The 21,399-nt window shown below is 42.3% G+C and overlaps 1 protein-coding gene across 5 annotated transcripts in view; it reads left to right on the forward strand.

The window, feature by feature from the left end:
* The window catches only part of LOC115179966 (kinesin-like protein KIF21A), a 45,162-nt gene extending 26,676 nt beyond the window's left edge, over positions 1-18,486 (forward strand). The window contains exons 12-34 of one of the 5 annotated variants that reach the window (XM_029741779.1): positions 662-706; positions 1,214-1,274; positions 1,379-1,496; positions 1,697-1,885; positions 2,354-2,553; positions 2,687-2,794; positions 2,903-2,971; positions 3,132-3,280; positions 5,703-5,847; positions 12,156-12,350; positions 12,480-12,581; positions 12,820-12,985; positions 13,276-13,296; positions 14,058-14,121; positions 14,584-14,635; positions 14,844-15,049; positions 15,356-15,571; positions 15,770-15,906; positions 16,152-16,326; positions 16,590-16,748; positions 16,987-17,275; positions 17,557-17,756; positions 18,028-18,486. In XM_029741779.1, coding sequence (XP_029597639.1) covers positions 662-706; positions 1,214-1,274; positions 1,379-1,496; positions 1,697-1,885; positions 2,354-2,553; positions 2,687-2,794; positions 2,903-2,971; positions 3,132-3,280; positions 5,703-5,847; positions 12,156-12,350; positions 12,480-12,581; positions 12,820-12,985; positions 13,276-13,296; positions 14,058-14,121; positions 14,584-14,635; positions 14,844-15,049; positions 15,356-15,571; positions 15,770-15,906; positions 16,152-16,326; positions 16,590-16,748; positions 16,987-17,275; positions 17,557-17,756; positions 18,028-18,085 — 3,124 coding nt within the window. In that variant the 3' untranslated portion in view covers positions 18,086-18,486. The remainder of the gene's footprint in view (positions 1-661; positions 707-1,213; positions 1,275-1,378; positions 1,497-1,696; positions 1,886-2,353; positions 2,554-2,686; positions 2,795-2,902; positions 2,972-3,131; positions 3,281-5,702; positions 5,848-12,155; positions 12,351-12,479; positions 12,582-12,819; positions 12,986-13,275; positions 13,297-14,057; positions 14,122-14,583; positions 14,636-14,843; positions 15,050-15,355; positions 15,572-15,769; positions 15,907-16,151; positions 16,327-16,589; positions 16,749-16,986; positions 17,276-17,556; positions 17,757-18,027) is intronic. The other 4 variants (XM_029741780.1, XM_029741781.1, XM_029741782.1 and 1 more) reach the window with 4 other exon arrangements.
* The last annotated feature ends 2,913 nt before the right edge of the window (positions 18,487-21,399 follow it).

Genomic DNA, 21,399 nt, shown 5'->3' on the forward strand with positions numbered 1-21,399 from the left:
TCCTGTTTTGATGTACATTTCACGTACATGCCATGAAATCGATTGCATTATGTTTGTTACAATTTGTAACTCTCTATGTCCAAACGTGTGGATGAAACAATAGGGAGAATGGGTAGACTTTGATGGTCGACCTTGAGTCTGACAGTGATATGCTCGGAGGTGGTTAGAGATGGGGCGGGCATGGTGGGGTGAGGGGGAGAGGTGGTACTGGGGAGGGAAGGGGAGGAGGATTAGAGAGGGGGTGTGGGGGGATTACAGAGGCGAGGGAATTGGTTTCCGTTGTTGTCCCAGGGGGTTTTGGGTAATTAGTTCTGGCACCCAGCCTTTCCCCTTCAGCAGTTACCTGTTCCCTCTCTAATGTCGATCTAATACCCCATGCATTAGGATGGGTTTATATAACAGGCCCAGTCATGTTCAGATGTACCTGTACTGTACAACTAGTCTCTCTCTTTCTCTGTGGTTTAATGCACATTTGATAAACAACATAGCACATAAATGGCTTGGTACACATCAACAAGCCAATAGAAGACAACCAGTGCCAAATCCTCTAAGGTTAACCTGTTCTTCTTTGCTACACTCTTTTCTGCTCTCTGGTTCACTCCCTTCCCTGGCCAACCACACTCTCCAACTGTCTCCCCCATTCTCCTCCCCTACTCTGAAGACTGCAGCGGCTCGAGCAGAGTCACCATGAGGTTGAGCTTGCCAGGTTTGCTATGCCCCTCTCTCTAACCCCCTTTCCTCCCTCTCTCCCCATCTCTCGAACTCACTTCTTCCCGCCTCTCTAACACAGCTTTTACACCTGCAGGTAGTTGCCACACCTGGAGGAAAACCCACTTGTAATCTCTCCGCCTTCTTCTTACCCCTCTCCCCCTTTCTGCATTGTTGAGACCCTTAAACTAAAGAAATGAACTAAAAGAGTCAGCACTCTTTGCCATGATGCAACCACATAATGTCAATCAATCATTCACTAACGTCTACTTCAAGGATGATTCTAACAACCAAATGATTTGGGTTCTGTTTGAATTGTGATTCTAACCTAAAATGCATTTTTACAGTATGCAGAAAAAGGTAGTGTGTTCATGTGCTGTATGGTAGTGCTGTATGGTAGTGCTGTATGGTAGTGCTGTATGGTAGTGCTCCCTGATAGTCTAGTGACCTGATGTCTTGCGTTTGCAGTCAATGGCTCCCTAAACCTCTGGTTCTGTCCTCACAGTGTGGTCAAGGAGGAGGTACCAGACAACGAACAGGAACGAGGCAACGACGAGGCTGAGGGGGTACGTCTAAGAATGTCCTTAATTGGCATATTTAAGTCAGTGTGTGTGTGTGTGTGCTGTGTGTGTGTTCTTTGTACTCGCATCGTGTAAATGTGTGTGAACAGGATGACCACGTCAGTGACCATGAGGAAGGAGAGGAGCTGGAGGGAGAAGACGAGGAGTATGAGATGGAGGGAGAAGAGAGCTCGGACGAGTCAGACTCCGAAGAACTGGATGAGAAAGGTAAAACTCTCTCACACACACCCATCCAAAAGGTGCTTTTACACTGTCATAAAGAATGCCTTGCATCTTTGGTCCTGGCTCTAACATCCCTTATTCATTCACCATGATTAGATTATTCTGTTATTTTAATAAAAGAATAGTGAACATGTCAACGAAGCGTGTCTCATATAGCTAGTTCTGTGTGTGTGTTCTCCGAACAGAGAACTTCCAGGCGGACCTGGCCAACATCACGTGTGAGATCGCCATCAAGCAGAAGCTGATAGACGAGCTGGAGAACAGCCAGCGGCGTCTGCACACGCTCAAACAGCAGTACGAACAGAAACTCATGATGCTGCAGAGCAAGATCAGAGACACACAGCTGGAGAGGGACAAGGTGCTGCACAACATGGGTACGTATGTGAGAGAAAGAGACGTGCACGGGAATATGGTGACAGATTAATGAAGGGTTGCATTTATTTGTTTAGGTGCTATGTGCTATGTCGCTACATCTCAGAGTGAGTGTATTATGGAGTTATATAACTAACATATAACTAACTCTATCTAACTAATCCTGTCCACCACCAATGACATCATACCTGTACATAACATTTGAATGTATTTTGTATAAGTCTCTCTGTCATGATTTGTTATTTTACACACCCTAAAGTGTGTGTTTAAACCCCTTATTTCTAGAGGGCCGTCGTATTCTGTAAATCACTTTGTGACTGTGACAACTGTTGCTTTAAAAAAGGCTAACATTTGAATGACTGATTTGATTGATATTCCATTGTGGCTGTGCTGAGCTGTGTCGGTTGAACTGAACAGTGTTGTGTTGTTTCCACCGTGCCTGTGCTTAGCTGAGTTAGTTGTGTCTGCAGGCTCAGTGGAGACGTGCACGGAGGAGAAAGCTAAGAAGATTAAGTTAGAATATGAGAAGAAGCTGAGCTCTATGAACAAGGAGATGCAGAAGCTGCAGTCAGCCCAGAAGGAACACGCACGCCTCCTCAAGAACCAATCACAGTACGAGAAGCAGCTCAAGAAACTCAACCAGGATGTGGCTGAGATGAAGAAAACAAAGGTTAAGAGAAAATTGTGGATGGATGGGTGGTAGGGTGGGTGGGTGGTTAGTTGGAGGAATGGGTGGATTGATGGATGGATGGATATGTTGACTGATTGATTGATTGACATGTAAATGGTGGGTGTTGTGCCAGGTGGGTCTGATGCGTCAGATGAAGGAGGTGCAGGAGAAAAACAGAGCAACAGAGTGCCGACGCAACAGAGAGATCGCTACTCTGAAGAAGGACCAGCGCAAGCATGAGGTAACGTTACAGACAGGAAATAGTGTGTGTTGTGAAGTTGTGTGTTTAGCCTGTGACAAAGTTCAATTCAATTCAATTCTATTGATATGATGTGCCTGTCACTTACAGCACCAACTGAGACAGTTGGAGGCTCAGAAGAGGCAGCAGGACCTGATACTGCGCAGGAAGAATGACGAGGTAAGATACACTGGGTCATGTTCAGTATGGCAAACTGTAGCAAAACGTTTTGCAATGGAAAACAAAACATCTTTGTACTTTTTGGACACGTTCAGGTAGTATCTCTGTTTCAAAACATTTTCTCCCTACTGAACATGGCCCTGCTTTCCTCCTGTGCTAGGTGACAGCTCTGAGGAGGCAGGTGAGGCCAACTTCAGGGAAGGTGAACAGAAAAGTGAGCCTACCGGAGCCCCTCCAGGACCCTTCTCACCGCAGCATCCTAGGGAGACCTCACTCTGCTGGGGCAGCAGGCCCCAATGGCACCCCAAGGTACTACCGGCAGGACTGATGGTGTGAGTGTGTGTGTGCATGTGCTTGTGCGTGCGTGCGTTTGCCCGTGTGCATAGGCATGATGTGTTTGTTAACCAAATAGCTACAGTTACAAAATACATAAAAATTATATAAAGAACAATGTATCAAAATAAACTACAACATACTTGTATTTTGTAATGTATTTAATAAAAATACATGTATTTTGTATTTTAAAATGCAAGCAACCGGCCCGAAAAGCAACAACATTCTGGACGTGTGTTGGGTCATTGTCCTGTTGAAAAACAAATGATTGTCCCACTAAGCCAAAACCAGATGGGATGGCGTATCGCTGCAGAATGCTGTGGTAGCCATGCCGGTTAAGTGTGCCTTGAATTCTAAACAAATCACAGACCGTGTCACCAAGAAAGAACCATCACACCTCCTCCTCCATGCTTTACGGTGGGAAATACACATGCGGAGATAATCCGTTCACCCACACCACGTCTCACAAACACACGGCGGTTGGAACCAAAAATCTCTCATTTGGACTCCAGACCAAAGGACAAATTTCCATCAATCTAATGTCCATTGCTTGTGTTTCTTGGCCCAAGCAAGTCTCTTCTTCTTATTGGTGTACTTTAGTAGTGGTTTCTTTGCAGAAATTCGACCATGAAGGCCTGATTCACGCCGTCTCCTCTGAACAGTGCATGTTGAGATGTGTCAGTAACTTGAACTCTATGAAGCATTTATTTGGGCTGCAATCTGAGGTGCAGTTAACTCTACTGAACTTATACTCCGCAGCAGAGGTAACTCTAGGTCTTACTTTCCTGTGGCGGTCCTCATGAGAGCCAGTTTCATCATAGCGCCTCATGGTTTTTGTGACTGCACTTGAAGAAACTTTCAAAGTTCTTGAAATTTTCTGGATTGACTGACCTTCATGTCTTAAAGTAATGATGGACTGTCGTTTCTCTTTGCTAATTTGAGATGTTCTTGCCATAATATGGACTTGGTCTTTTACCAAATAGGGCTATCTTCTGTAAACCATCACTACCTTGCCACAACACAACTGATTGTCTCAAACGCATTAAGAAGGAAATAAATTCCACAAATGAACTTTTAAGAAGGCACACCTGTTAATTCAAATGCATTCCTGGTGACTACCTCATGAAGCTGTTTGAGAGAATGCCAAGAGTGTGCAAAGCGGTCATCAAGGCAAAGCTGTGGCTACTTTGAAGAATCTCAAATATAAAATATATTTAGATTTGTTTAACACTTGTTTGATTACTACATGATTCCATATGTGTTATTTCATAGTTGTAATATCTTCACTATTATTCTACAATGTAGAAAATAGTTAAAAGAAAGAAAAACCCTTGAATGTGTACATCATTTAGCAGACTCTCTTATCCAGAGCAAGCCGATAGATTTTTCACCTAGTTGGCTCGGGGATTCGAACTGGTCCAACACTCTTAACCGCTAGGCTACCAGCCATTCATTTAGCAGATGATTTTATCACATCATAGTACTATCAGATTTCTGATACTGTTGTAACGTTCGTTAATGTGAAGAATTTTATATCAAATCAGTTCTCTATGTGTAATTATTATTACGTGATTAAACTAATCATGTAACTATTAATTAGCTAAGAAGTCGGGGCACCACTGGAAAATGTTGTTTAAAGAGTTACTATTTCCTGAATTGAACTCTCTTTAGATATTTTCATATCTTATCGATTACAGTCACTTATTAATGTATTATTACCTCATCAGTCATTCTGAATGTCGTAATTTCTTGTAGTTTCTTGCACCAACCCTACTTTTTTGATGAATCGGTGATACACAAATTGGCTCAATTATTTATTTACTAACTAATTAAACAATTACAGACATTTGCCTTGCCGGCACCCCCAGATCTCCATAATGTGTACCACTTATTACATTATTTATTTTTTATTGTATTTTGAAAATACGAATTACAGTATTTTGAAAATACAAAATGCATTGGAGTGTAGTTCAACCCAGTGTAATTAAAATGTCAAAATATGGTAATTAAAATATGTATTTAAAATATATGTAACAGAAATACTGCCCATCTCTGCCTGTGTATATAGCCAAGTTATCATTACACATTGTGTATTTATTCCTTGTGTTATTATTTTTTCTATATTTTCTCTCTGTATTGTTGGGAGGGGCCGTAAATAAGCATTTCACTGTTAGTCTACACCTGTTGTTTACAAAGCATGTGACAAATATATGTAGTATATATATATATATATATATATATATATATATATATATATATATATATATGTTTTGTGTGCATGAAAGGACTCCTACTCTAGTTGAAACGGGACAACAATAAGTTCCTCACATAGTCTTCGTTTTTCAGTAATATATTGGCCCGTACTGTACAATGATCTCTGTTGAATTCCCTTTATCAGGAAGTACCCGGTGAGGATGGGGAGCGTCTACACCACCAGGACAGCCCGGGCTAAATGGCAGTCTCTGGAGAGACGCATCACTGACATCATCATGCAGAGGCTGACCATCTCGAACATGGAGGCGGATATGAACCGCCTCCTCAAGGTAAAATAAACCCACTGTAGTTTTACTGTATTACTACTGTATTTCTACCAGTTCTACTGTATTTCATATCAGACTGATGCCAACATGGTTCTCTGTCAGTGGAAAAAGGCAAAAACCGACAGGGGAGTATATACAGACTTATCATTGCTACTGTTTTGGCTACCCTCTTAGAATTAAGGGTGACTCAAGGAACCCTGGAGATTCTCAAGGAACTCTGGAGTTCCTCAATGAATCATTGTAGTCAATGGGTTCATATTTGCACCATTGGTTAGTTGAGTAGTTCTTGAATTAACCTTTAATGATTCAAATTAGCAAAGGTTCCTGGGGGAACCTTTTTGTCGGCATGTGCAGAGCACTTGGAATTTATTTTGCTGCTGGATTTATTGTGCTGCCAAACTCAGAAGAAGATGAACATTGTGTTTTCGCCGATGGCTTTATGGGATAGCTAGCAACTTGTAAACAATTACCCATTCCTATACGGGTACTATTTTAATACCAATGTTGAATAATACTGTCAAGCCTCCTGTTATAATTCCGAAAAGTTTATTGTGATGGTAATTCCATTTGTTTTTGATTATATTTATTTGGTGTTGGCTTAGGTTGCTAGCTAGCTACAGTATCTTTAACCTCTTACATCTACACGTTCCGCTAGCGGAACGTCTGCTCCAATATCCAATGATGGGCGGGGCGCGAAATACAAACTCCTTTAAAATCCGAAAACTTCCATTTTTCAAACATATGACTATTTTACAGCTATTTAAAGACAAGACTCTCCTTTATCTAACCACACTGTCCGATTTCAAAAAGGCTTTACAGCGAAAGCAAAACATTAGATTATGTCAGCAGAGTACCCAGCCAGAAATAATCAGACACCCATTTTTCAAGCTAGCATATCATGTCACATAAACCCAAACCATAGCTAAATGCAGCACTAACCTTTTATGATCTTCATCAGATGACACACCTAGGACATTATGTTATACAATACATGCATGTCTGTTCAATCAAGTTCATATTTATATCAAAAACCAGCTTTTTACATTAGCATGTGACGTTCAGAACTAGCATTCCCACCGAACACTTCCGGTGATTTTACTAAATTACTCACGATAAACGTTCACAAAAAGCATAACAATTATTTTAAGAATTATAGATACAGAACTCCTCTATGCACTCGAGATGTCCGATTTTAAAATAGCTTTTCGGATGAAGCACATTTTGCAATAATCTAAGTACATAGCCCAGCCATCACGGGCTAGCTATTTAGACACCCAACCAGTTTAGCCTTCACCAAAATCACATTTCCTATAAGAAAAATGTTCTTACCTTGCTTGTTCTTCGTCAGAATGCAGTCCCAGGACTTCTACTTCAATAACAAATGTAGGTTTGGTCCCAAATAATCCATCGTTATGTTCCATCAAGACGTTTTGTTCGTGCGTTCTAGACACTATCCCAACGCTAAATCTCGGCCACGAGCATGACGCAGAATGTGACAAAAAATTTCTAAATATTCCATTACCGTACTTCGAAGCATGTCAACCGCTGTTTAAAACCAATTTTTATGCCATTTATCTCGTAGAAAAGCGATAATATTCCGACCGGGAATCTGCCTGTCTGTATACTGAGGGAAAAACCGAAAGCCGGGGGCGTGGCGGGTCGCGAGCGTAAGGCTTAGTCCACTGAGTGACCACTTAGCTTTTGCTCTCCTTTGTTTCAGCCAGGGCTTTGAATTACGTCATTCCTGTTTTTCCCGGGCTCTGAGACTCCATTGGAGACGTGGGAAGTGTCACGTAACAGCAGAGATCCTTAGTTTTTGGAAGAGATGTCAAACAAAGAAAATAAAAGGTCTGACAGGGTACTTCCTGAACAGAAGCATCTCAGGTTTTTGCCTGCCATAGGAGTTCTGTTATACTCACAGACACCATTCAAACAGTTTCAGAAACTGTGGAGTGTTTTCTCTCCAAAGCTAATAATTATATGCATATTCTAGTTTCTGGGCAGGACTAATAATCAGATTAAATCGGGTACGTTTTTTATCCAGCCGTGAAAATACTGCCCCCTAGCCATAAGAGGTTTTAACCTAGCCAACACTTTTAAAAATGCTTGGTTGTTGGATGACCCAATTGCTGGGTTGCAGGCATTGGGTCACTAAGTTGGGTTGTTTTCTTTAAAAAGGGCCAGGTTGGGTTGTTGATGCTGGGTTATTGATGCTGGGTTATTAAGATGAGAAGACTGCGGAGCGTGGCTTGGTAAGGGTGATGTTTCAGATAGTTCTATTTCTATTTCATTTCCGTTAATCTTTTCTGTTGTATTGTCATCACATGTTAAAGTTGAACACTGATAGTTTTGTAGCTTCAATTAGGTTTACAAACGTGTGTGAGTTCCTCACGAGCATATAGACGGGTTGGCTGTTTTGTAACAAAACCAGTGCGTACACAACTATGCGGCAAAACAGACGGGGTTGTTGTTGACAACATGTCAACTATCTTTAGCCTTCAATGTGTATTGAAAACATAAATAAATGTGTCTAATGAGCACTTGTTGTCTCTCAAATACATAGTTACAGTTGTTGGTTAGCTAGCTAGTGAATTTGAGCAATATTAGCGTAGACGCGACATCAGTCGAAACACCTAAAAACAAGACATGGTATCAAGAACGAGATGAAACTAGCGGAAACGAGCCGTCTATGATTTCCCACATGGTGGCTATCTTGCCATCCAGAGTCACAACACACCGCCTTCTGCCCCATTGAAGCGCGCACATTGTTTTCGTGACGTCTTAATGTTGGAATAGTTACTACTTTATTACTACTTTGTTATCCTTGCTTTCGGGTGACTGTCATGTCTCTACAGTGCCTTCAGAAAGTATTCACCCCCTTGACTTTTTACACATTTTTAAAATGGATTAAATTTAGATTTTGTATTACTGATCTATACGCAATACCCTATAATGTCAAAGTGGAATTGTGTTTTCAGAAATGCTTACAAATTCAGAAAGAAATCTAAGCTGAAGCCTCCCGAGTGGCGCAACGGTCTAAGGCACTGCATCGCAGTGTTAGAGGCGTCGCTATATACCCAGGTTCAATCGTGGGCTGTATCACAACTGGCTGAGTTTGGGACTCCCATAGGGCGGTCCGGGTTAAGGGAGGGTTTGGCTGGGGGGGCTTTACTTGGCTCATCGTGCTCTAGCGACTCCTTGTGGCGGGCCCGGGCACTTGTAGGCTGACCACTGTCATCAGGTGAACTGTGTTTCCGCCGATACATTGGTGTGGTTGGCTTCTGGGTTAAGCAGGCAGGTGTTTGGCGGGTCATGTTTCGGGGAACACATGACTTGACCTTCGCCTCCCGAGCCCGTTGGGGAGTTGCAGCGATGAGACAAGATTGAAAAAGGGGATAAAAATGAAAAGCTAAATTGTCTTCAGTCAATAAATATTCAACCCTTTTGTTATGGCAAGCCTACAGTTCAGGAGTAAAGATTTGCTTAACAAGTCACGTAATAAGTTGCATGGACTCACTCTTTGGGCAATAATAGTGTTTAACATTATTTTTAAACGACTTCCCCATCTCTGTACCCCACTCATACTATTATTTGTATGGTCCCGCCGTCTAGCAGTTAATTTCAAGCACAGATTCAACCACAAAGACCAGGGACGTTTTTCCAGTGGTTCGCAAAGAATGGCACCTATTGGTAGATGGGTAAAGAAAAAACAGGAATTTCACCAAGAGGCCAATAGTGATTTTAAAATAGTTATAGCATTTAATGGCTGTGAGAGGAGATAACTGAGGATGGATCAACAACATTGTAGTTACTTCACAAAACTAACATATATTATAGAGTGAAAATAAGGAAGCCTGTACAGAAGAAAAGTATTCCAAAACATGCATCCTGTTTGCAATAAGGCACTAAAGTAATACTGCAAAAAATGTGGCTGTAATAACGGAGCTGTGAGTTGAGGAGCAGGTGCAACATTTAATAAAACAACAAAACGACACATATACATAAGGCTACACGCCGGTACAAAAGAACAATACCAACTGGTGAGAACATAAGGCAGGGACATATAAAGGGGAGGAAATGATGAAGGTAATGAAGTCCAGGTGTGAATCATAATGATTAACAGGTGCGCGTAATGATAAGTGCCGGGTGTGCGTAAAGATGAATCCCAGGACCGGTGGTTAGTAGTCTGGCAACGTCGTACGCCAGAGGGGAGGAGCAGGAGAAGATGTGACAGTGACAAAGAAATAAACTTTTTGTCCTAAATACAAAGCGCTATGTTTGAGGCAAATCCAACAATGCACATTACTGAGTACTACTTTTCATATTTTGAAGCATGGTGGTGGCTGCATCGTGTTATGGGTATGCTTGTCATCGGCAGAGACTAGGGAGTTTTTTTGGGATAAAATAAATGGAATAGTGCTAAGCACAGGCAAAATCCTAAAGGAAATATTGGTTCAGTCTGCTCTCCTACAGACTTTTAGAGACAAATTCACCTTTCAGCAGGACAACATCCTAAAACACAAGGCCAAATATACACTGGAGTTACTCATCAAGACAACATTGAATGTTGCTGAGTTGTCTAGTTACAATTTTGACTTAAATCGGCTTGAACATTTATGGCAAGACTTGAAAATGGCTGTCTAGCAATGATCAACAACCAAGTTGACAGAGCTTGAAGAATCTTTTCAATAATAATAGGCAAATATTGTCAAATCCAGGTGTGCAAAGCTCTTAGAGTCTTACCCAGAAAGACTGACAACTGTAATCGCTGCCAAAAGTTATTCTAACATGTATTGACTCAGGGGGTTGAATGCTTATCTAATCAAGATATATCAGTGTTTTATTTTCCATTCATTACATTTTTTTAAGATTTTGAGTATTTCCTCTAGACAAAAAAAAGAAGAAAAAAAAGACAATTAAATCAATTTCGATCCCACTTTGTAACATAACAAAATGTGAAAAAAAAGTAAAGGCGTGTGAATACTTTCTGAAAGCACTGTATGTAATCAGAAATGTTAATATTATAGTCAGAGGATCACTCCAGATCCAAGGCGAAATTCAACGTTTGTGCAGGTCCCCAGGACATCAGGAGGTGGCATCAAAACCAACCACTAGATAGAAGGAAAAAAAGGGCAGGAAAAACACTGGGATTGAACACGCTGTCTACAGAGCCGGAGGCTTAGACTACTCCGCCATCTGTCTACAACGATTTAGCAAGTCCATTCTGAATGAATGCCTAAAGTTTTAACCCTATCCCCAACCTTAATCCTTAACTTAACCAGTCAGAATTAATGCCTAAATGTAACGGCCGTCGTCAGAATTAGACCAAGGTGCAGCAGAGGATGTGTTCATCATTAGAATTTTAATTAAAAAAACAAGAGAACACTACAAAAATGAACAAAACCGACAGCAAACAGTCCTGTTAGGAAAATACTCAAAACAGAAACAATTACCCAAAAACCCAAAGGAAAAACATGCTCCTTATGTGTTACTCCCAATCAGCAACAACGAGCTTCAGCTGTGCCTGATTGGGAGCCACACACGGCCCAAAACAAAGAAATACAAAAACATAGAAAAAGGAACATAGAACGCCCACCCAATGTAACACCCTGGCCTAACCAAAATAAAGAGCAAAAACCCCTCTCTATGGCCAGGGCGTTACACTAAATGTATACCTAGAGTTGTTTCTATGTGCCTTAATTTACCACGTTTGTCACAGATCATCAGGAGATTAAGTCAGTTTACTCATCAAAAATAGACGTTGACATAAAGTCAGACTGTGATATCTTGTTGTTATATTAGAATATGTAATATGCATAAACATTTAAGGAACATTTAACTTTGTTGTGTACAAACTTTATATGACGAACAGGAATGACATTTACTCTTACAGGTGGCCAAAAATAAATATCTGAAAGCCACTCCTCCAATAAGCCACATCTCCAATCTTCTATATTATTAAAAAGGTAAAGAAATGTATCCGTCCCATCACAAAAACTTTCCTGTTTGAACCTTTACACAGGCAGCCCAGTATCAGCGTATAAGTGTCAATCTCTGACACGTATGCGAAAAGATATGGCTCATGTCACAGGGGTTCCTCGAATAACCTTTTCAGGGGGGTTCCTCAAGGAACCTTTGTGACCTGGAAAGGTTCCCCATGTGTGTCAATTTTTAGAACCCCAAAAGGTTCCTCCAAGCTCCTTTACTTCTAACATTGTAGAGCAATAGCTAGAAAGGAATGCAATTTGGAAACACTTTTATTATAACTCTTTCTTTCTCCATCTCTCTCCCTCCCTCCCTGCCTCTTACAGCAACGAGAGGACCTGACCAAGCGAAGGGAGAAGGTGTCTCGTAAGAGGGAGAAGATCGCCACAGAGGGGACCGACACGGACCGAAGCATCCAGTCTTTGAACGAGGAGATGGACGCCCTGGCGGCCAACATCGACTACATCAACGACAGCATTGCTGACTGTCAGGCTAACATCATGCAGATGGAGGAAGCGAAGGTTAGCTGATGCAAACATGCACATTTTCTTCAGGAAATTGACCCTTTCTAGTTATTAGTACAGCTGACGCCAGCACACACATTTTATTCATAACTGTTATTATGACTGACTGATGTTGTTGGGATGCAGGAGGAGGGAGACACAGTGGACGTTACCGCGGTGATCAGCTCCTGTAACCTATCAGAAGCCCGCTTCCTGCTTGATCACTTCCTGCACATGGCCATCAACAAGGTAACCACAGTACACCTGTCCCTACTGAGTTCTCGCTACCTTTCGATTAAGCGGCATTCAGGGTATTGTAAATCTACCAACTTTATACCTTTTTTTAAACACTATGTTTATTATAGAGTTAAACATGTCTGCTGTTCTGTGGGCTAAATGTCACAACACTCTGTTGATGTCAGTATGGAATTTACGTGTGTTTGTCATGTATGTAATGTATGATTTTACTGGTACGTGCATCTCCCAGGGTCTGCAGGCGGCCCAGAAGGATTCCCAGGTGAAGATGATGGAGGGCAGGCTGAAGCAGGCAGAGATCAACAGCGCCACTCAGAACCAGCTGCTGTTCCACATGCTGAAGGAGAAAGCTGAACTCAACCCTGAGCTGGACGCTCTGCTGGGCAACGCACTGCAAGGTATAGATGGTTCAGTGGTATAAACACACTGCTTTTCAGTTCATCATTTTTTAGTTCCACTTTATTTTACAGTCCACTGTGTTATCTGACATTCACAACATATCTCCCATATTGTTTTTCTTTCGGATTCAGTAAAACATGTACCATTACGTATTCTCTTAGTAAATAGCCTACAAGTAAAATACACACTGAAACGGGACTGTAAAATAAAGTGTCTCCATTCTTTTAGCTTTTGTTTGACTTTGATTTCTTTGTTTTTTTCCCTGTTTGTTCACCCTGAATTCAAACAGAGATAGGTTACCTAGTGGTGGGTAAGTAACAGACACCAGACTGACTGGTCCCAGAGACCATGGGTCTCCCCTAAAGCCCCTCCTCCTTCTAAAAATCCCCTTTAAGATTAACCTGAGAACGTAACTTTGCCATGATGTGCATGAGGTGGTATGTTGCCCCCTGTCCCCCACTTCCCTGTCTGACCCTCCCCATCCTCTTTGTGGATGTCTAGCTTTCTCCTGTTCAGCAGACTCATTCAGGATGATCTGAAAATGAAGAATTAGCTTTAGCTTAAACTCTGACCCCCATGCAAACCTGAAGTTCGGACCTTAACTAGAGTACTACTCCAACTACAACCTTTACTAAGTTACCCTCCATATAATGAAAAAGTCAGATGCATCATACTAATATACAGTATAGTATATAATACTATTGACTTCCTTCTGACCTTGTCTGACCCCGGATGTATTTAACCTGACCTCTGAACTTTGAACCCTGTACCTTAGAGCTCTTTGAATTGAAACGGTTGTTTTGCTGCTGCTGCACCATTAGTTTGAAAACTATGTCTGCATTTGTTTTCTTTGTGATATCCAGACTGTAAATTGACTTTGAAAATGATCATCCTCTAACAGTTTAAGATAGTAAAGTAACACAAGTTTAGTGCTTGTAATGGAGTATTTGAAAACATGCTGTGAAGCCATAACTACCCCATGTCCATGCAGTAACCATGCAGTAACTGAGGCATGTTGTATATCTGAGGGTCCAGTGTAACAAGGTGTACTGTATGGTTCTGTCCTCAAAGCAGAGAATGGAGATGACAGCAGTAGTGATGAGTCCTCTACCGCCAGCCCAGCCACAGAGGGAAGGTAAAAAAAACATTTGACTCAGACAAGACAATGAGGATATTAAATATTGAATTTCATCACTTAAAGCTGGAATCCTTAATGGTGAAACTGCCACATCCGTTTGCAATATTACAAAAACAAAGAAGTTACTGCAAACAATGAACACAGTTTTTTTCCCCCTTGGACATCACTGTACGCGCAATAGAACAGCAGAATATGTAGTGCATGTTTTTTACCCTGTTTGGCCGCGCTCCTCACCTCTAGTTTGTCAACTAAACAAAAACAATAACAATGGCTGTGGGTTGGACAGTGGCGCTGTTTCTCCTCCTGCAGATTCCATCTTTAATTTATGATTATACTTTATTTGGGTAGTCCATCAACAAACTATCAATAGACTATGAGTAACATCATTGTAAATAAGAATTTGTTAAATAAAGGTTAAATAAAATAAACATGTAAATTGCCCCTCTGTCTTTGTTTCAGTTCGTTGGCCTCTGACCTCCTGAAGCTGTGTGGAGAGGCCAAACCTAGGAAGGTGCAGTCATCTACCGTACTTCACATGCAAAGCATTTTTCAAAACACCATTTTAATGACATTTTCATAAAGTCTAAAATAAAGAAGTTACTGATAAGCACTTTGAGACAAATGCTATTTGCAAAACACTCTTTATGAATGGTTATGTTATTGATTGATTGATTGATTGATTGATTGATTGATTGATTGGATCGATCCCACTACCACAGGCACGCAGAAGGACAACCACCCAGATGGAGCTGCTGTATGCTGGGAATGGTGTTTTTGACTCCCCTACAAGGGACTTCTCTGTACCCCTGCTACCCCCAACAGAGGCCCAGGAAGGGACAGGGGACATGGGGACAGTAGCAGGATATCTCGGGGACAGGGAACTCACTGTGTGCCCCTTAGCACTGTCCACCAGGATAGCTGGACTGTAAGTCCTTATGTTGGTCAAATGTCTTTGTGTTTAGTTTTTAAAATGATAGTACAGGAAATACAGTGAGATACTTGCTGAGTAAATCCTTACCTACTGTACGAGAATTTGATCAGTCAGGCTTCACATCTTAATAACAGTGTTATTGTTGAAAAAACAAGTGCTTCAGCACGAAAAGGATAGAATGTTTAACTTGACCCAGAATGCATTGTAACCTTCAGTGATGTATATGACTTCAGCTGATCATCCAGTGTATATCACTTCAACTGATCATGTCGCTGGTCTGTCTGTCTCTGTGTTGTGTAGATCTGGAGCCTGGTCTTCTATGGGAGCTGAGAGGAGATCACTGGAACGCTCGCCTCTAACACGCAGGAGGATGCTAGAGAAGGGAGGACAACCCCCCTTAGACATCAAGGAACACACACCTATGGACCCCAAGGGTCACCCAGCGAGAGAGACAAAGTCGCACATACCCACGCCCACAGCCACAGAGAAGACCAAAATCACAGACACCAAACCAACGTAAGAGCCACACCACTTCACAATGTTTGCCACAAATGTCATGTTCGTATGACGTCACGATGGTCATAGTTGTACCTACTTCTTGTGTTTCACTCGGGGATTCCCTTCCACCCCCCCCCCCCCCCCCACACACAGTTTGGGAACCACTGTCCTAACAGAATTAATACATTGTCTTTTGTCCCTATTTTCCTGTTATAGAGGAGTGGTCAACCCTGTGTCATCCCCTAAGATCAGCCATGCTGCTAGACTACAGTGTGTCTATGTGGCTGAGGGACACACCAAACCTGTCATGTGTGTCGACTGCACTGATGACCTGCTCTTCACTGGCTCTAAAGGTACAGCTCTCTAGTTCTAGAATGTTTGGAAACAAAAGCAACCCTTGACCTCTAAACCATGACCCCTAGAGACTTCTCACACCTGAAAGGCTCAGATGAGTGTAAGTCATATTATTTGGTATTAGCTTCATCTCGCTTTCTGCTGTGGTTGATGGTGTTTCTGCCGTATTGAACACTCACCGTAACCCCTAACCATTGACTTCTAACCCCTGTGTCTGTGTGTGTGTGTATGTGTGTGTTGTCAGATCGTACGTGTAAGGTGTGGAACCTGGTGACTGGTCAAGAGATCATGTCTCTGGGAGATCATCCCAGCAGTGTGGTGTCTGTTAGATACTGTTCCAGCCTGGTCTTCACTGTCTCCACCGCTTACATCAAGGTCTGGGACATCCGAGACTCCGCCAAGTGCATACGCACACTCACGTGAGTAAATATATATAAAAACACCAAGAGTATTTGTATACACCTCCAGTAATAAACCGAAGACCTTTGTTATGTCAAAAGTTGGAGTTGAGCTTTTTCAACACATTCTAGGAGATTCTAGCACATTCCAACACAGCCCAGGGAATTTCAGATTCTTAATTTGCTACTTGAAAAAAATACTTTTACACAATGTCATTCCCATTGACATGGTATTGTGTGTGTGTGTGTGTGTGTGTGTGTGTGTGTGTGTGTGTGTGTCGCAGGTCATCGGGTCAGGTGAGTACAGGGGACAGCTGTGTGTCTCTCAGGTCCCTGTCCATCCCTCCAGGAGAGAACCAGATCAACCAGATTTCTCTGAACCCCACGGGATCCTACCTCTACTCCGCCTCTGGCAACTCAGTCCGCATGTGGGACCTCAGGAAGTAAGAATGAAGAGTAGTTGAATATCTTGTTTAGTTTAAGTAAGGACTGGAGGTGGCACAAATTGAAGATAAAAGGAGAGGAATTGTACACTAAAACAGGCACAGGTGCTGAATGTAGAGTGTAGAAAATATAGATAGTGAATGCTGAATCATTTCTCCCAAGTATGATCTTTAGTTGTACTGAAGACTCCTAGATCTGAACTCTTCCTGACCCTTGAACCCTGACCTTATGCTCTAGGTTTGTGTCTACTGGGAAGCTGACGGGTCACCTGGGTCCGGTCTTGTGTCTGACCGTCGACCAGTTGGGCAACGGTCAAGACATGGTCCTAACGGGGTCCAAGGACCACACCCTGAAGATGTTTGAGGTGACTGGGGGTGTCCAGGGCAGCATTGTGTCTTGTCACAACTTTGATCCGCCACACCAGGAGGGTATAGTCTCTCTGGCTGTTCAGGGGGACAGCCTCTACAGCAGCTCCAGAGACTACTGCATCAAGAAGTGGGACCTGTCCCGGAAACGACTAGTACAGGTGAGACCTACTGGACACTATCTGTATATACTGTACTGCTAGTACCTGAAAGAAGACAAGGCTCTCAGAGACATACAATGAGCAGATAGCTGTGATTTTCACATTGCAATGTTGCTTTGTAAGCATCAAGTCTTGTTTTGTTGAATTGTTTTTGCTAGCTGCAACATTATCATCAGTGTAAGACCAGTAGTGGTAGTAAACAAAATGTATTGTCCCAAGGAGTTCTTTTTCAACAGTTTGTAGCCCTGTTTTGACCTAGTACGTACTTGCTTCCTCCACAGCAGGTGGCGAGTGCCCACTCTGACTGGGTAAGTGCGCTGGGTGTGGTGCCAGGGTGCCCGGTAGTGCTGAGTGCAGACAGGGGAGGTCTGCTGAAGCTGTGGCATGCTGATACCCTGGCACCGCTAGGAGACCTGAGGGGACACGACAGCCCTGTGAATGGACTGGCTACCAACAGCAGCCAGCTATTCACTGCCTCAGAGTGAGTTTAACGTCTAACCCTAACATGACCCTTGAATGCCATAGGAGTCTACAGCTGTATCTCACGGCAAACCTGACCATAACCCCTACCTTCAGAGAATATATCTCCTAACTTTGACCATGGTCCAGATCATACCCTGACCCTAACCCTCTGAGTAAATCAACCCACTGTTACTATAATAACAAAGTCATAATTTAACCTAAGAGAGAGATAATCAAACCTCTGATACGCATGTTGATCCAGCGATTTCATGTTCTTTCTTGTGTGACAGTGACCGGACAGTGAAGATTTGGCAAGCAAAAGGTTCTTTGGAGGAAGGGATCCATTGACACTGAGAAGGAGACCTCTGGACTGTGACTGGACACAGCGCTGTGGATCTACTAGATCACTCTGGATCTACTACAGCCCTAGGGATCTACTGCTGCCTGCTGGATACTCAATCTATTTACTGCTGCTCTGCACAATGATCCATGGATGGAGGACCTCCAAGCTGGTCACAGGGCAGATGACCAGCCCAGACACACCTATGACCCATTGAGTTCACCAACGTAAGACATTCCGTCAACAAGGGTGGAGGAGAGTAGCACAACAGTCATGGTATTCATCTGAAGAAATGTGAAACTCCAGTGAAATGCCCATGTTTCTGTCTCAAGCTGTATCCTATCATATCATAGAGGAATCTTCCGCTACGGTGCGTGTAATCATCTCTCTGTGTCGGGGGGGGGGGGGGGGGGGGGGGGGTGTCTTCTAAATAAGGCCCTACGGAGGTTGGTTTTACTTCAGCTCTTACTGCCAAACCCTATGGGAGACTCATATAGTCTCAGTGGGGAATAGGGATGTCTTAGTGGGAATAGCACCGTGAACTAGTGGTGTGGGACGGTGTAGCAGATCTCTGCTACAGAAACAAAGTTCAATGAGGGTGTGTCGTCATCATACTACAAATGTGATTGTGGAGGTTCATCTCAACCGAATTCAAGTGTTGCTTTTAATGCAGATTGTGTGTGACCAAATTACAAACCTTCTCTGTGATAGTCGACGGGCTGTGATGAGTATCTTTAGCCAATGCATTCCGTTTTACTTGCCTGTGTACAGTACGTCTGCAGTGGTCTTACCCTTTTTTGTATCATACAAGTACATTCAAACCTCAAACTATAAAAATGGCCTGTCAAAATGTTTTCATTTATGTGTGTTTTCATGGTGACTTTGAAACCTCCAAAGTTCTGATCTTCCATTTCATGTTGTATCCAATGGCCTTGTTCAATCATTTCAGAGCCCAAGTACAGTGAGGTTACCTGTGCACAGGCGTATGCCCTATCTTAAATCAACTCAAAGTGTATTGGTTGTATACATGGATTTGCAGTGCATTAATACCTAGTAATAAAAAAATATCTGAGTTAGTGTTCCTGTGCCCACGTACGCCCTTCCCCCAATCTGATTCAGGAACGGGCAGAACAGAATATAAAACTCTAGTGTGTGTTATTATCAGTGCCTGTCAATCTTATACTGTAGATAGTACAGTATCACAACCTAATCTGTGTGGACTAGCCCAGGATCCCTAGATTGGGATGACATAGGGGTGATATGACCACATCTTTATGGAAATAAGAACCCGTTTCTCTTCCTCGTGGACATCTTGTGCACAAATTCCGACTTTCTAGTGATTCTAATGTCAGATGCGGTGTGGAAATAAATTGCATCTGTCAAAAATAACATGAACTGTTTTTCTTTCAATGTGGAAATGTGTGTTGCCATGATGCCACCAATTGGTGGCAGTATAATACAGTATCACATTAGGAAACATGACACGGTTTCAAAACAGAGTTCCACTAACTTTGGTGCGGGAGATTTGTTTTCCTTCCTTCTGTTCTTCGGTAGGTATTCAGTCCGTAGCAGTTTTAATTTGTTGCAGGAAAACGATTCTATCCAATGTCCATGAACCAATCTCCTTGACAGGTGTTCTTACTTTTGTAGTAAATTCCTGATAGCACAGGTGGGATTGCAAATGTTCATAAACGCATGCAAAGCAACCTGCTTTCTAAACGTATATATTTGGTTGGGTCTTTTGCTCATTTGTTCGCAGCAAAGATAAAAACATTGCAAGAATTCCATAAAGGCAGACCATAGGCAAATATCATAGTTCCAAGGTATAAACGGTGAGGATGGTAAGAACTATACAATATGCTCACCATTCCAGTGAATTCCCACTTCCTGCATGTCACCTGTGTGCCTACCTACAGTATGCATGTGACCAGCGACCCTTGACCCAACATATGTGGGCTCATCATGGGTCACGTAGGCACACAGGTGACCAACATTGTATACATTTATTGAGGGGGAACTACGATGACATCCTTATTTTTTCCATTAGCTTCTTTGTCCTTTTGATAGCACTGCAGGTGGAATCATCATGTTCCTTTACTTAGTTCCATACATCCCCCGAAGAAGAGAAGTGATGGGAATGAATCAGTATTTAACGTACAACAATTGGAGCATCAGAGTTTCATGTGAACAATAAGAACAGAACAATCTCTTGCACCTTAAGCACTGCATTACTTCTGTACCACAGACTATTTCCATGTCTAAACACTGTTCCAGACATCACAAGCTACTGTATATTTAATACAATGTGGTCCAGCCATATAGAGTTAAGTCGGTGTTCCTTAAACAACCAGGATTCCTACTGCACTGTCAGCACAATCTGACATAGTTTATTGGTCTCATCAATGCATTATTTCTCTATCAATGACTATTTCCATTTTAAAACGCTGAACATCAGAGTTCTTAAAACAACAAGGACTCTTACTACACTGTCAGCATATTCTGATAAGGTTTCTTGGTCTGTTCTCCTGTTACTCAGATATATAACATTCTTTATCCCAAGATAACACCAGGACCCAGACGGTACTCTTACAGTTTCACAATAAATTAACGTACAGACCGACCTCAATAACGGGTACGTGGGATAAAAGTTCCTGTCTGGGGTTATTTTTAGCTCAACCTATATGGATTTGACAGGGGGATTCTGTCATAGGGAAATACATCCAATCATCCAATCTCTCTTGGTGTGTGTGTGTGTGATCATATTGACCCTGTGAATCATTGCTTGAATCATCTCTTCAGTGTCTGTAGATATTTCTACAATACTCTTTATTTCCCTGTCCAGTCACAGGTTGTGTAATTTGGCTTTGGAATAAAGGGTTGATCAAGAGAGGAAGCAAGATAGCTTGATTAGACTGAGAAACAGTGAGAGGGTCAATACCACATATAGCAATGCTTACCTCACATACAGGGAATAATGTTCCACTTCGGACACAGCCAGAGTGAGTTTCCTGGCATCTGCTGGGGGATGATCGAGAGGGTGGTGAGAGGATGGGAGGATGGAGCGAGGGACGAGAAGAATAGGGGAAGAAATGTCAGGGAGATATTCTGCCCCTCAGCACACAGATCAAGGGTTATGATGAGGTGCATTTTATTTATTACCTAAGGGCATTTCCATCGAAAAGGACCCATGAGCACCAATATGTGAAGTTCATAGGAGTATATCAAATTGGGTGTTAAATGAAAGAGTATGTTTTGGGGAAATTAAGGCATAGATACATTTTTCAACCATTTTCCATCTTAAAACTGTGGCATAATTAAAGGC

The sequence above is a fragment of the Salmo trutta genome, chromosome 40 (assembly GCF_901001165.1).
Source record: "Salmo trutta chromosome 40, fSalTru1.1, whole genome shotgun sequence".
NCBI classification, from domain to species: Eukaryota; Metazoa; Chordata; class Actinopteri; order Salmoniformes; family Salmonidae; genus Salmo; species Salmo trutta.